At 34.2% G+C, this 14,650-nt stretch overlaps 4 protein-coding genes across 4 annotated transcripts; 2 read left to right on the forward strand and 2 right to left on the reverse strand.

Annotated features, from left to right (window-relative positions):
* Positions 1–638: 638 nt before the first annotated feature.
* Positions 639–1,149, reverse strand: LOC145315120 (histone H3). The gene has a single exon (XM_080155161.1). It carries the CDS (start codon positions 1,146–1,148, stop codon positions 738–740), a length of 411 nt encoding a protein of 136 aa, XP_080011287.1. The 5' UTR covers position 1,149; the 3' UTR covers positions 639–737.
* A 1,393-nt stretch (positions 1,150–2,542) lies between these two features.
* On the forward strand, positions 2,543–3,141 carry LOC145315121 (histone H4). Its single transcript, XM_080155162.1, has one exon. The coding sequence runs from the start codon at positions 2,572–2,574 to the stop codon at positions 2,881–2,883; it is 312 nt and encodes a 103-aa protein (XP_080011288.1). The 5' UTR covers positions 2,543–2,571; the 3' UTR covers positions 2,884–3,141.
* An 886-nt stretch (positions 3,142–4,027) lies between these two features.
* LOC145315122 (histone H2B-like) lies at positions 4,028–4,630 on the reverse strand. The gene has a single exon (XM_080155163.1). It carries the CDS (start codon positions 4,619–4,621, stop codon positions 4,247–4,249), a length of 375 nt encoding a protein of 124 aa, XP_080011289.1. The 5' UTR covers positions 4,622–4,630; the 3' UTR covers positions 4,028–4,246.
* Positions 4,631–7,245: 2,615 nt separating this feature from the next.
* LOC145315123 (histone H2A-like) lies at positions 7,246–7,681 on the forward strand. Its single transcript, XM_080155164.1, has one exon. The coding sequence runs from the start codon at positions 7,250–7,252 to the stop codon at positions 7,625–7,627; it is 378 nt and encodes a 125-aa protein (XP_080011290.1). The 5' UTR covers positions 7,246–7,249; the 3' UTR covers positions 7,628–7,681.
* Positions 7,682–14,650: the final 6,969 nt, after the last annotated feature.

Genomic DNA, 14,650 nt, shown 5'->3' on the forward strand with positions numbered 1-14,650 from the left:
CTTGTGGTACAAATTATAAATACTCAGACAACAGGAACATGGAAATGGCAATAAAAGATATATATTTAGCTTTTTCATTTCATCAAACAAAAATGGATTAGTTTACTCATTTTTTGAGAAAACTGGTAAAAACTTTCTCGTTTACTGTTCATAATTTGAAAGAATAATTAAATAATAGTTCTAACTTGTTATTGCTGACGCTATTGTTATACTGGTGATTCTTCCCTGGTCAGACAGACAAGGGTAAGATCAATTATGCAAAAAGAATAAAAATAAGTTTAAGTAGGAAAATTAAACTTAATTTACAGTAATGTTCCATGTTACGTTTAATATTTATTTCCTATAGGGATGTTACAGAATATTTTAGGAACAATTTAATTTTAGTTAATCTTAAAAGTTCCTTTTTACCTTAAGCCCAAAAAATTAAGCCAACAAATAAGAAAACGTTATTATAAAACTTTGGAAACTAGTCACTGCACTGGAATAAACAGCCTAATGTCCCATCCCTATCTGATGACTTCAGTACCAAAATAAAATATTTAGTTTAATTATAAGGTGTAAAAACTGTAATAAATCTAGCTATATTATTTATTACTTTTGTGACTTGAAGAAAATATAATTGTATGTGACAATAAATTACATTCATTATATAATGTAATTACAGAAAGTATCTCATTGAAATATATAGTTGGCTCTTTAAAGAGCCGTTTACTGTTGTCGGTCGGCAGGCAAGTAAATTAAGCACGTTCACCACGGATTCTCCTGGCGAGCTGGATGTCCTTGGGCATGATGGTGACTCTCTTGGCGTGGATGGCACACAGGTTGGTATCCTCAAAGAGACCAACCAGGTAGGCCTCGCTAGCCTCCTGCAGAGCCATGACAGCGCTGGACTGGAATCTCAGGTCAGTCTTGAAATCTTGGGCAATTTCTCTGACCAGACGCTGGAAGGGAAGCTTGCGGATCAGAAGCTCAGTGGATTTCTGGTAACGTCTGATCTCACGGAGAGCAACGGTACCAGGCCTGTATCTGTGGGGTTTCTTAACTCCACCGGTGGCGGGGGCAGATTTTCTGGCAGCCTTGGTGGCCAGCTGTTTGCGAGGAGCTTTTCCTCCAGTGGATTTACGGGCAGTTTGCTTGGTACGAGCCATTGTTAGTTTATAGTAGAACTATTGCAATTTCATACACGCTTCATTATTTATACAAAACCATTTTTAAAATCCCCCCTGAACCATTAGGTTATCCCACCCTTTTTCTCCTTCCCTTCAACAATAACCCCACCCCACCCCCCCACCCCCTCCATTTCCCATCTCTTTGATTTAGGACACCCCTTTTTTTAGTTTCCACAGGCACATATGTGTTTTATTTGGAGGGGGGGGGGGGGGGGGTAAGTTTCACCTGGCTTTATTATACCAACGGTTTCTTTACAACAACAGAGAAATTGTTATGCCGCCAAAACACAAACATTAAGCAAAAGATTTGTATATAATCATTACACTGCCAATGAGTAAGAGACAAATATTTTTTTTATATATTTCAGATTTCCTAAAAATCAAATCTAATATAAGAAAGATTTATCGATATCATGATATATACAATAATAAAATTTCGATTTCATTGATACATAAAAAAGTTGATATTTTAAATATTAAGTTTATAATTAAAGTTTTTATTCGTAAACCAATTAACATATACTAAACAGACCGGGTCACAAATCAATTAAAAATATTAACCCAACACAAGCTAAACCTCATTAAACCTTAATTTCAACATTATTGACGTGTCATATAAGTAAACTATGTAAAATATTAAAAGCGTAGCTAATTAAAACTATAAATTTTACCAGATGATGTCTTTACGTCCGTTTGAAAAATATCCTTATTTGCACAAATTTTCTGTTTTAAAATAACAACTATAATCTATTAGACTGTTTCAAATTAGATTTGAAAACAACTCAATTTGTAAATGTTTGTTTCTACATGTTTGTAATACTTTATATTCTGTCATATATTAAAAAATATATTTTCTAGTTTTATAAATAAATAATTATGAAAGAAACAGAGATAAAACAAAACATCATTACATGAAATCTTAAATTGTTGATTTGTATTTGTGACCAGGGCTATCATCTAAAATGGTATTAATATATCAATTTAGAAATACATTTCCTTGTTGATTTTTTTCATAAATTTTCATATTAAGAAAAACTAACCTAATTTATCTTTCAAATAATTAAACGCTATGTAAAGCCTTTATGTTTCAGTTGGTAGAAAGTTTGGCTTTTGCCGGGTTTTCTATCCTTTCAACAACGATACAACCAAAACCCCCCCTCCCTAATCCTATACGTATTAGTGGGAGGAGTAAATCAATTTTATGGTCGTCGTGGAGGGGGTAATGGTTGGAAGGGGGCGATTGTTTGTAGGGGAGGGTTGATGAAAAATGGTTGGAAAGCAAAAACGGGTTTAGAAATAACTCTTGGGGAAATGGTTTAGGGGATGATAGGCAAAACCATATGGTTTTGTATAAAAACCAAAACTCTGCTATTCTAATTCAGTTTCAATAACTACAATCATCATGACTGGACGCGGCAAAGGAGGAAAGGGACTCGGCAAGGGAGGCGCTAAGCGTCACCGCAAGGTGTTGAGAGATAATATCCAGGGCATTACCAAGCCCGCCATCAGGCGTTTAGCTCGTCGTGGTGGTGTCAAGCGTATCTCTGGTCTGATCTACGAGGAGACCCGTGGTGTTCTCAAGGTTTTCCTTGAGAATGTTATCAGAGATGCTGTCACCTACACTGAACACGCCAAGAGGAAAACTGTCACCGCTATGGATGTTGTCTATGCCCTCAAGAGGCAAGGTCGCACCCTGTACGGATTCGGAGGTTAAAATACTGCTCACTGGAACAAACAAACGGCCCTTTAAAGGGCTAACTATAATTTTCACCAAGAGTTATTCTATTTTGTAAATATAATTAAAATTATTTGTAACTGAATAAAACTAATAGTACAGTGTATATTTGTTCAATCTGTGCTTAAAAATAATTTGTATCATCTTAATTCTTTCGTAGCTATATATGATGTGTTGAAGATATATATACCAATTTGATTTGTGACTGAATATTGAAATATAAATGGATGAATTTTGTCCAGTTACTCTGGTATGATAGTATATACATTCATCGACAATATATGTTATAGACCAAATCCTAATAAATAAGACTGGCCTTTGAAACGATTCGGCCCAAGCAATGGCAGAATATCAATATATTAAGTCAAAACAAAATTGTATGTAAATTTGTTGCAAAACTGCATATGTATAATTATAATTCAGTTATTGTACCCTCTTGTCCAAGGATTAATTATTCCAAAAATCTGATGGAATAGGATAAATACATAAAAATGTCAAAAAAGTTAAATTCAGCATGTTTTGTAAGACTTTCTGGTAACGATTCTAGTGTTACTATGCGCTTTCTAAAATTTTTAAGAATTAAAATGTTCAGTTGAATTGCCGAATGTGTATAATTTTTCCCGTTGTTTCCTCATCCTATCTCAATATTTACTACCAGCCAAAAATCTTTTTGAAGCTTTTTTAGCTGGTAGTAAATATTGAGATAAGATGAGGAAACACCAAAAACTGTCTACACATTCTGAAATTCAAATGACAGGCAAAATTTCAATAGGACAAAAATCTGTTTCTTATAATTGGAGGATAACAGGTAAAATATAATTATTGTACTATTAGCGTGGATACTCTGCAATTTGAAATGTCGGTCCATTTAATTGTGCACAGAAGATTCCATAGATAGTAGGGAAGAAATCATATAATTGACCAATGTGGGGCAAATTGAAGTAAGATGGCTAAAATTTTATTGAATACTCATTTTATTATTAAGTATCAAGTATATAATTTATTTGGTTTACTTGGAAAATTTTAATTCACTCTGTTGCTATACTAGTCTGCCGTTTTAGAAGGGTTATTTATTGGGATATCTAAATCTTGTCTGTCTGTATAATGCAAATGATCTTACATAGTTTTTCTCATGTTATATATGGTGGCGTCTGAATTTGTGGAAAATTACTAATAACCTTTAAGTTATGCACTACATTATCTTTGCTGTTCTTTATTAATAATGCATATGAAATATGGATTGAAATTCAGTTCTAGCAATATACAAGTATAATCTCTTGTGATTAATATGGTTGGTCCTATAAAGGACCGTTGGTTCCATTGGGCAGAAGATATGATCAATTTACTTGGAGCTGGTGTACTTTGTGACAGCCTTGGTTCCCTCAGAGACGGCGTGCTTGGCCAACTCTCCGGGAAGGAGAAGCCTGACAGCAGTCTGGATCTCCCTGGAGGTGATGGTGGACCTCTTGTTGTAGTGAGCCAGACGTGAAGCCTCAGCAGCGATACGCTCAAAGATGTCATTGACGAAAGAATTCATGATGCTCATGGCCTTGCTGGAGACACCAGTGTCGGGGTGCACCTGCTTCAACACCTTATAGATGTAGATAGCATAGGACTCCTTCCTTCTCAGCTTCTTCTTCTTCTTGTCTCCCTTGGCAATGGCCTTCTGGGCCTTGCCGGACTTCTTGGCAGCCTTTCCTGAAACCTTGGGGGGCATGGTGATGTAGATATCAAATCGAATCTGTTAATTCCATTATCACCTAGTTTATATACATTTGTTGTGCTAACCTTCTGCAATTAGAAGTGGGGGGGGGGGGTTGGAAGGGATTTTATGTGGTGAGGTGAGGTACTAAGATAAGCACAATACACCAGCTGCTATAATATGATAAGGCGGGAGAATTCAAAAGTTTCCCCTTTAATGCTCTGCAGATGTCAAAGGAGTGAGAAAGAATTTCTAAAATAAGTAAGGTTCAATAAAACTAGTTATGTATCTTCTCTAAAAGTTGTCATATTGTTTGGTTTCTATGATTAAGGTAACAAAAAGTCATAATCTAAATATAATCAATTTCTGCAAGGCGCAGAAAATTAGCATACAAAAATTAGATGCATTTTAAGTACTAGCATCTGGCTCATAGTATTAAGTAACTAAATATCTGTCTAACCACCAATAGGCAAAATCCTAAAAAAATACATTCAAGCCTTAAAGATTAGGTAACATTGAACTTTCAGAAATAAATATGAAAGACTTAAGATACCCTACCTAGGCTATCCTAAGAAACTTTTTAGGATCTGACCCATCATTTTTCCAGTCAGTAAGAAAATCAAAAACTATCAAGAAAAACTTATGTACAAAAGAATGAAAAACAATTTGAGATATTTAATTTAAAGATATTATTAAAAAATTCGGATCTACTGCAGTTCACGGTAAAATATTGCTGGTAACGAATATTGCTGAAAATCTATGAATTTTAAAGGCTGCTAGCTGCCAAACGGCTGAACGTACAGATCTTTTCCGCACACCATTTTAAGCGGTATAAGAAGGTCTACAAATAATCTAAAATAGTCAATATCCAATGATGCACAGGGAAAGCTTCACTGAAGAAAAAACGCGTAAAATAAGCCTTTTTCGCGCATTTCTCTACACTGCGAGATAATTATGCATTATTGATTTATGGCTATTCCAGATTATTTGTAGGACTTCTTATGCCGCTTAAAACAGTGTGCGGGCATGATATGTACGTTCAGCCGTTTGGCTGCTAGAAGCCTTTTAAATTCATAGATTTTTAGCAATATTCGTTACCAGCAATATTTTACCGTGAACTGCAGTAGATCCAAAAATTCTATTCTCACACTCCCTGTCTCACAAAGTAGGCAAGTAAATTCTTATTGGTGGCTTTGTATCCGTTTAAATTTGAAATAGCTTGGGTTCACTAAACTCCCCTCCCCTTGTACATATTCCCGCCATCCTTATAATAAAGTAACTAGATGTCTGTCTGTTTGTCTGTCTGTGTGTATGTTTGTACCGAAGGATCTCGCTAACAGCTGAACCGATTAGGTTCTCCTTTACAGGGTGGCTTTCCATAGGTCCATGGAAGGTTTATAACTATTTTGGGGGAGGTTAACCACCACTCTCCCGAGAGAAATTGCCCCAAGAAAAAAAATCACCCCCCAATTTTTGTTTTTTTACTTTTTAAAACAAATTATAAGAATAGGGGGTTAGTCAAAATCAACCCCCTCCCACCTTATGTGCCACAAGAAGATTAACAATGTTAACTTAATTTAAAACAGAATATAAATATAAGTGTTAAACTAAATTAAATTTATCTTAAAAACATGTTTTAATTTTAAGGACTTGATTATACAGATGCTTCGCTTTTAAAGTTGTACCTTTATTCTATAGGAGTTTTTATTCTAAAAATAAATGGGATAAATATATGAAATATTGTTTTTAAAAATTAAGATTTTTTGTGTTTAAATAACGATTAATAGGCCATATCCTATTAAGTTTATTAAGCTAGCTTATAATTAATTAAAGATTTTTGTTGTGTCTTAATTAGGATTAATAAGCCAAATCCTATTCTTGGGCTAAGGGTTTCCCAGCTAATTAAAATATCTGCAACTCACAGTTGACGTCAAAAGGAATGGTACATTATTATCCTATTTCTCGGCTTCACAAGAAAAGATACTCATTAAAAGTGTACATATATATTTAACCTATTTTCTTTGTGTGTCAATAAATCTAATTCAAAAGCGTTACACTATCCCTACTTTATTCCTATTTAGGACAACAGAAACCGTAACTGCTTGCCTAAACTTTGAAATTTTACATGATTTGGCCTATTATTTCAAGGCTTTTCTGATCATGTTAAAACTGTTTTTATTCTTTTTTTCTGTCTGTGTTTACTCTTTACATTTAGGTTTTTTTCATGGGCGAACGTTCTAATGGAGCATTACCCCTCCCCAATAAAAAATTTGAAATCTTTTTGAGAAAACATAGAGTATATAAATTTCCGTTGAAAAACTTCAACAAATAAAAAATCCGTTAATGTTTTATTCAATTTGGCGGGTAAAGGCAGGTGAAACTTTGTGTGTAAATAGGGAGGAGATACACATAGAGAAAAGGGAGGGACATATCAGTGTGTTTGCAGCCGTGCAGACATAAAATAAAGGGGAGAGTTTACATGGGGTTCTTAAGGGGAATGGGGGACAAGGTCTTATCAACTAAAGAGAAGGGATTTATGGACATAACAATGATGTTAAGCTCTATTTTGGTATAAATATGGGAAAATAAGCGTTTATGGATCAGTTTCTATTTTATCCGAAACAACCTATCCTAATAATCATCATGTCTGGCCGCGGAAAGGGTGGTAAAGTGAAGGGAAAGGCTAAGAGCCGTTCAAGCAGAGCTGGTCTGCAGTTCCCTGTTGGACGTATCCACCGTCTGCTCAGGAAGGGAAATTATGCTGAGCGTGTTGGAGCTGGTGCCCCAGTATACATGGCTGCTGTCATGGAATACTTGGCCGCTGAGGTTCTTGAGTTGGCTGGTAATGCCGCCAGAGACAACAAGAAGACGAGGATCATTCCCAGACATCTTCAGCTCGCCATCCGTAACGACGAGGAGTTGAACAAGCTGTTGAGCGGTGTCACCATTGCCCAGGGTGGTGTCCTCCCCAACATCCAGGCTGTTCTCCTCCCCAAGAAGTCTGAGAAGACCAAGGCTTAAGAAGTTGACCGAATCTGCTACACTACATTGTACCTGAAAACGCTCTCTTTATAGAGAGCCATAAACAATACACATTGAGAAATAATTCTGCAAAATTTTATTTTAAGTGTCATAAGAGAGAAAACATGGCACAATATTTTCGTTTCGTATCAAGCACAGCTTAACATTAATTAACATTAACGATTACGTTCTCTAGTAGCAAAGCAAATGATAAGCGCTTAAAACGTTGGACAAGCATCACATATTTTGATTTTTGGACTGGAAGATAATCTTAGAAATTCTATTAGGGTGCGGGAATTAAAACTTTCATCACTTTCACATGCAGATGATTAAAGTCCCTTAACAGATTGTAATATCACACGATAGAACAGTCAATGGGAGGCCAGTTTACACTAATTGACCAATGGTAAAATTTATGCTGGCCTCTCATTGGTTATTTTATTGTATGACGTCATAATCTGTTGAGGGACTTTTAATCATCTTCGACTTCCTCTCACATTGTCAGGATCTAACTTAATATAAAAAGTTATCCCTATCTTTAACTATAGTTGTGGATCTTTATTTTTTAACTAGCGGCTACGCCCCTAAAGGCCTCTAGTGGAACTTAAAAATTTCTAAATTGCGTTAAAAAGAATTTAATTTGTGATTTTTCTTGGGAGGATGGTGATACCCTCCCCCAAAATAGTTATAAACCTTGTCGGGACCTATGAGGAGCTACCCTGTTAAGGAGAACTCGATCGGTTCAGCAGTTACTTTATAAGTATTAGGGGCTACGCCCCTAGAGGCCTCTAGGGGTACTTGAGGAGGGGAGAGTCGAATTTGATAACCAAATCTATTATTCAAGATTTAAAAAAATTTGATTTCTCTTGGGTGGGTGTTGGTACCTTCCCGGGACCTATGAAAAGCTACCCCGTTAAGGAGAACCCGATCGGTTCAGCGGTTAGCGAGATCCTTCGGTACAGACAAATATCTTGTTACTTTATTTTAAGGACTAGCGGCTATGCCCATATCATACATAGGTGCGAGAAAAATAGCTGAAAACCATCCCAAATTAAGGTCAAAAAATAAAATAGCCTAAACCAATTATAGAACCTATGTGAAGCTTTTCTGAAATAGAGAACCCAATCTGTTCAGGAGTTAATGAGAAGTTAAGCTTCAGACAAATTAACCTTAATACTTTATATAATAGGATTATTGGCATGTGAAATGGGGGTATCAACATCCCCCTCCCTCAAAATTTAAATTTGGATAGGCCTGTCTACCCACTAATGTGCTTGTTGTGTGTATATATGTGTGTGTGTGTGAGCATGAGTATGTGTGTGTGTGTGTGTGTTTTTTTGTGTGTGTAAGAAGTCAAGTTTTATAGTTTTGAAGCAGTGAACCAGAAATAAGAGTTCCAATAAAATCATTTTTCCCCGTCTTACCACTTTTTTCTCCTTTGATATGGAAGTGAATGAAATATCTAATTTTATTTAAACAAATAATTATCAAATCTAACACAATAATTAAATCAAAAAAAGTACTTTTTTGTCATAACAATCAAAATTAAGTATAATCATTTGTATACTGATTATTCAGTTCTGACACTCTACAAGTGTTAATGTTCGTTTGTTCTTCAGTTTCAGAGATTTGCTTTTATGGATGTTGTCATCCTTGTTTTCGCTTTGTCCAGTAGTATATAGTATATACTGGGTGCATTACTGACTAATATAGAGCTTGTGGAGAAAATCTTTACAAAACTAGAATATTGTAAATACATAAATTAAAAAACAAAATATAGTTTAAGAAGTATTTAGAAGTACAATTCAAATGTGTAGGAAATTTTTGTAAATTGTAATGTAAAGGATATAAAACTTATCCTCTGCTATTTTACTAGACTTTAACTACAGACTAGAGAGTTTACTATTAATGTATATAAATATATTAGGTAGCGGCTACGCCCCTTGGGCCCTCTAGGGGTTTTATAATAGAGGGTTTGAGGTCACCCTATTTCCTAATAAAGGAATAGTAGCTTACGCAATAATTCGTAAAATTGTAAGCAAACTTATGGAGCTTAGTGCGCTTATTGAGTCTAACTGTTCTTAATGTTGACCAAACGCATAGTATAAAAAAAAACTCATATTTAAACACAGTTTGACTGGAAGCTTGCTCACAATTTTACGGATTATTGCGAAAGCTACTTTATCAAAAGAGAATATGTGAAGGTTTATTACGTTAAACCCTCCTGGGACTTAAAGAAGCTTCACTGTAAAGGAGAGCCATATCCGTATACTAAAGTAACAGGATGTTTGTCTGTGTGTCTGTACCGAAGGATCTCGCTAACCACTGAACTGATCGGGTTCTCCTTAACTGGGTAGCTTCTCATAGGTCCCGGGAAGGTTTATGACTATTTTCTTGGGGGATGGGACAACCCCAACCCCCAAAAAATGAAAAATACCCCCCCCCCCATTTACTTTTAAAATCTAAAATAAGAAATTTGGTTATCAAATTCGACTCCCCCCTCCACAAGGCCTCTAGGGGCGTAGCCGCTAGTTGGTTCATATTTCGGTACAAATGTACTAACAGACGGACAGACAGAGAGACAAATGTAAATATAAAATTCTAGTAGATATATATTTAAAGAAAATGTAATTGTACATGTATATATGTATAGTTACAGTATATTAAAGAAAAATACTTTCTTCTATTTTCAGATTATTTCCACATTTTATGGCCTTCTTTTCATACTTTATTTTAAGCTAAAGATTTTGCTTCAATTTTATAGTACTTATATATCTATTTATTTTATAGATATTTTACCAATCGTAGCTATTCTTTATTTTTTATTTGTTCTTTTAGATATTTTTAATTGTAGAGAAGACCTTTTTTGGGTAGGGGGGGGGGAAGTAATGTTTAACCCCCCCTCATCCATTTAAAATCTTGGACTCCTTGCCTGGAACGATGATAAACTTCTAACGAATGATTATTTACGAGATTTAAGTGGACAAACACACATACACAATATACTACACATCAGGAATAACTACAAATACCATAATATTTTACTTTTCTTTTGAAAGATTAAATATTGGGTTTTAGTTTTCGTTATTTTGACAATTGTACTTTTTTTTTAAAAGACAGCGCAAAATGGCACCAAACAAATAACGTCATAAAATAAAGTTGTCCAATGAGAGGCCATTATACGTTGTAATTGACCAATGGTAAAATTTATACTTGCCTCTCATATGACGTCATTTTTTTGGTGCCATTGCGCTGTGTCCTTTTTAAAATCATAAGTTTGGCAAAAAAATTTAATCATTGCGAATTTTTTTCTACGCAAAAATTTTGCATACAACTATAAATGTTTGTGTATATATATAGTTCCATATGAGGACTATAATTTAATATCTGTCAGCCCTCTCCTTTTCTTTTCATACACAAGAAAGTTACACAGCTGTCTGATAGGGTTTATGCGAATATTTGTGCAAAAAAAATTCTCAAGGCTAAAAACGGTTAAATCAACAGCCGTTTCTGTTTCTGTTTCTGCAACATCAAAAAGGATTTATAATCAGGTGCTTGGAGGGAGAGGATATTGGACTGAAAATTACACTAGTGCCTAAATTTTTCCGGCACTGAAAATTTGGGTACTTTTATTGACTTACCTAAAGTGTCAAAACTTTTTAACCAATAAATTTAATCATTTTCTCTATCATTGAGGATATATGCCAATTCATTGTCCACATTCTTATCCCTTAAGATCCCTGATCAGTGATCAACAACTAAGAAACATATTTAGTTTCACAAATCAAATAACTTTTTAACATTATTAAATAACAGTCTGACCTCTTAAAAGCATTTGATATAGTATTTTTTTATCTTTTTTTCGCAGTTGTAGTAGAAATCTTAATTTTTGGCAAAGCCGGTCAAAAAAACGGTGGCACTCACCACCCGGATAAAAGAGAGATAAAAATGTAACTGGACAATTACTTTCTTGTTGTAGTTTTCATTTTTAACCTTTTAAATAAAAACCTATTTCCGTAACAAACCTATTCGACTGAAGCAGAATTTCCAAAAACAAATGGTTTATTTTCTTATGTCATATCAAATATTTCTAGAGAGCAAGAACAAATACAAAATTTTTTTTTTCCAACCCAGCATGTGAGAGAGGAAGAGAGAGAGAGAGAGAGAGAGAGAGAGAGAGAGAGAGAGAGAGAGAGAGAGAGAGAGAGAGAGAGAGAGAGAGAGAGAGGGAGAGAGAGAGGGAGAGAGAGAGAGAATCTTGCTCTTTGTGAGTATTTAATGTCTGGTAGTCTTTATTTCTTTCAGATATTAAAAGAGTTGTATTTGAAGAAAAAAATATTTAAATAAAGATTATTTAAGGATGGCCATAGTAACAAATAATGATCAGCACTTTTTATATTTTTTTTTATTTCATGGTGCAATTCATGGTCTTCATATATAATGAAAAATTGCTTTAATCATGATTGGAGCTTAAAATGAGCCCTTTTCAAAGATCAACTTAATTGGACAAACTTATAAACTTCTTATTCTTTTTTTATGATAAAAATATGATTCCTTTAAAAAGCATTTTTGGATTGTTTTATACTTGTTGTTGTTCAAATGTATAAATTGAGCAAACAAAATATTTGTCAAGTAAAAAAGAACCATAAATTTAACACAATATACATATGTACAGTTGTTGCTAAATAATAATAAAAATCAAGTCTTGTATTATTATTTTTGGTCCTACGACAAACGCAGAAGTCCCAAACGTCGGAGTGGACACTTAACCTAACCTAACCTATTTTAGACCATCTTATAGGTTTTTAAAATGCCTAACCCCTGCGGGGGGCTTATTTGTTCATTCATATCTTAACCTAACCTAATCTGTATAGAAATACTTAATAAAATTAATATTTTAACACTCATGCGTTTGTCCACTCCGACGGTTGGGACTCCTGCGTTTGTCCTGGAACCTTATTTTTCACATTTTAGGAACATAACAAATTCATAATTATGTATGTAAAAACGCACGTCAATATATCACTACGTGAAAATATTTCTCGTGCGATTAAAAAAAAACAAGCATGACAACATCCATAAAAGCGAAGCATTGAAACTGTAGGACAAACGGACATTAACATTTTTATAGTGTCTGAACTGAATAATCTGAATATAAAAGTATAAGAGTAGAAGCAAAATTATAAGTAAATTTGTTGAAAAAATGCTTGATACAGCATACTTACATTTTTAGTACTTGATTATAGAGTTACTTCGCTTATAACATTATAATGTGTCGTCCCAGGAATCAATATACCAAAAATCAGATCAATCGGATAATTAGATCACATAAAAATTTGTTGTTAAAAAAGGAAAAAAAATCAACATGTTTAAAATGGACGTATGGACATTTTGTTTATGATTATAGAGTTGCTACGCTTTCTAAATCGTACTAAAGGAATCATCATGCAAAGTTTGAAAACGATAGGACAATTCTAACATGCCTAAATTAACGGGAAAAAGCTATCTGTCTTCGACGGACGGACGGACCGACCCTAATTATAGAAAAGCTTCGCTTTTAAAAAGAATCTACATCAAGATAAAGTTTGCGCTAATAATCATAAATATATTTATCGCATCCGATTATGGACCGCTTTCCGCGGATATCACAATGAAAAATGCTACGATTAAACTCAGTTTTGTTAGCTGCCTGGGGCCGAATAGCTGGGCAAACAAAACTGGTGTTAATTCTATGATTTTTTTAATATTCGAGAAAAATTGTCTGTATACGATGCTATACATGATATTTCATGATATTTTAATATGGCAGAGAACCGGTTCTAACCCAACGGATATTAATCGGTTTGAATGTCATACAGGAAAATGGATTACAGTGTACACCGTGAGATACAGGTTGCGCTACTAAGGACAAAATTGTTTCCTTCTTATAAAAATTGCCAACACTTTTTGTTGACTTAGACTTTGAAAGTGAAATTTGTCTTTTTGAAGGAAAACTAGCAGAAAGTGTTACCTACATAAATAAAGTTTTACATTTAGAGGGATAAATGGAATTTTTCTTTTCAGTCATGCTTAATGGATCTTTTTATTGCAGAACTCCAATCTAGAAGTTTTTAATGTGAATGGTTCCTACTATGTGAAACAGCAATAAGAACAATGTTTAACGTAGCCAAGGTTCCTACCAGTCATCTTTTTAACAACTCTAGTTGTGGACATCACAAGAAGGGTAGGAGACATTGGACTGTAAATGAATATAGTACCCAAAGTTTTATAATATACAATTTTTCATTTGTTGGCTGAAAAACTATGGGTACATTTATGATATTTTGATGGGTTGGTTCCAATCTAGCATCTTAATCTACAGAAGGCGTTATCTTAATTATCATCATTTGGTATGTACATAAATGTATCGTTCATTGTCTTATCCCGTAAGAGTTGAGCTTAAAATTTTCTGAATAATTAATGTAAGGTTTATGTATAAAACATTAACGTCAAAAGTATGTCAACAATTTACCTAAAAACTATTCCAATGATAACTTTGAAAAATATACAACAAAGATGTTTGACAACTCATTCAGCGTTGATAATTGCGCCCTGGCAAATGCCACCATGACTATCACGCTAGTTGTAGAATGCTTTGGCCCAAAGACGGTAGTGTGGAAGAAAAGAAGTATGGATAAGATTCTATATTCTTTGATACCTGAAGACAAATCATTATTCGAAATTTTTTCTCTTACTGTTCCATTACAATGTTAAAGGCTAAGTTTAATTTAGTAGTTAAACTAAAGTATGTTGAAGATGATTAAAGTCCCTCCATAGATTATGACATCATACGATAGAAGAGCCAATGAAAGGCCAGTATACACTGTAATAGACCAATGGTAAAAATTATCCTGTCCTCTTTTTGGTTCTTCTATCGTATGACGTCATAATCTGAGGAGGGACTTTAATCATCTTTGGGTATGCTATGGGTCCGTATGTAACTTCATCACAAAGTAAAATTACTTTAGCTTTGTTTTGTATTTT

The sequence above is a fragment of the Acartia tonsa genome, chromosome 3, assembly GCF_053477335.1.
Source record: "Acartia tonsa isolate MP-2025a chromosome 3, ASM5347733v1, whole genome shotgun sequence".
Classification (NCBI taxonomy): Eukaryota; Metazoa; Arthropoda; class Copepoda; order Calanoida; family Acartiidae; genus Acartia; species Acartia tonsa.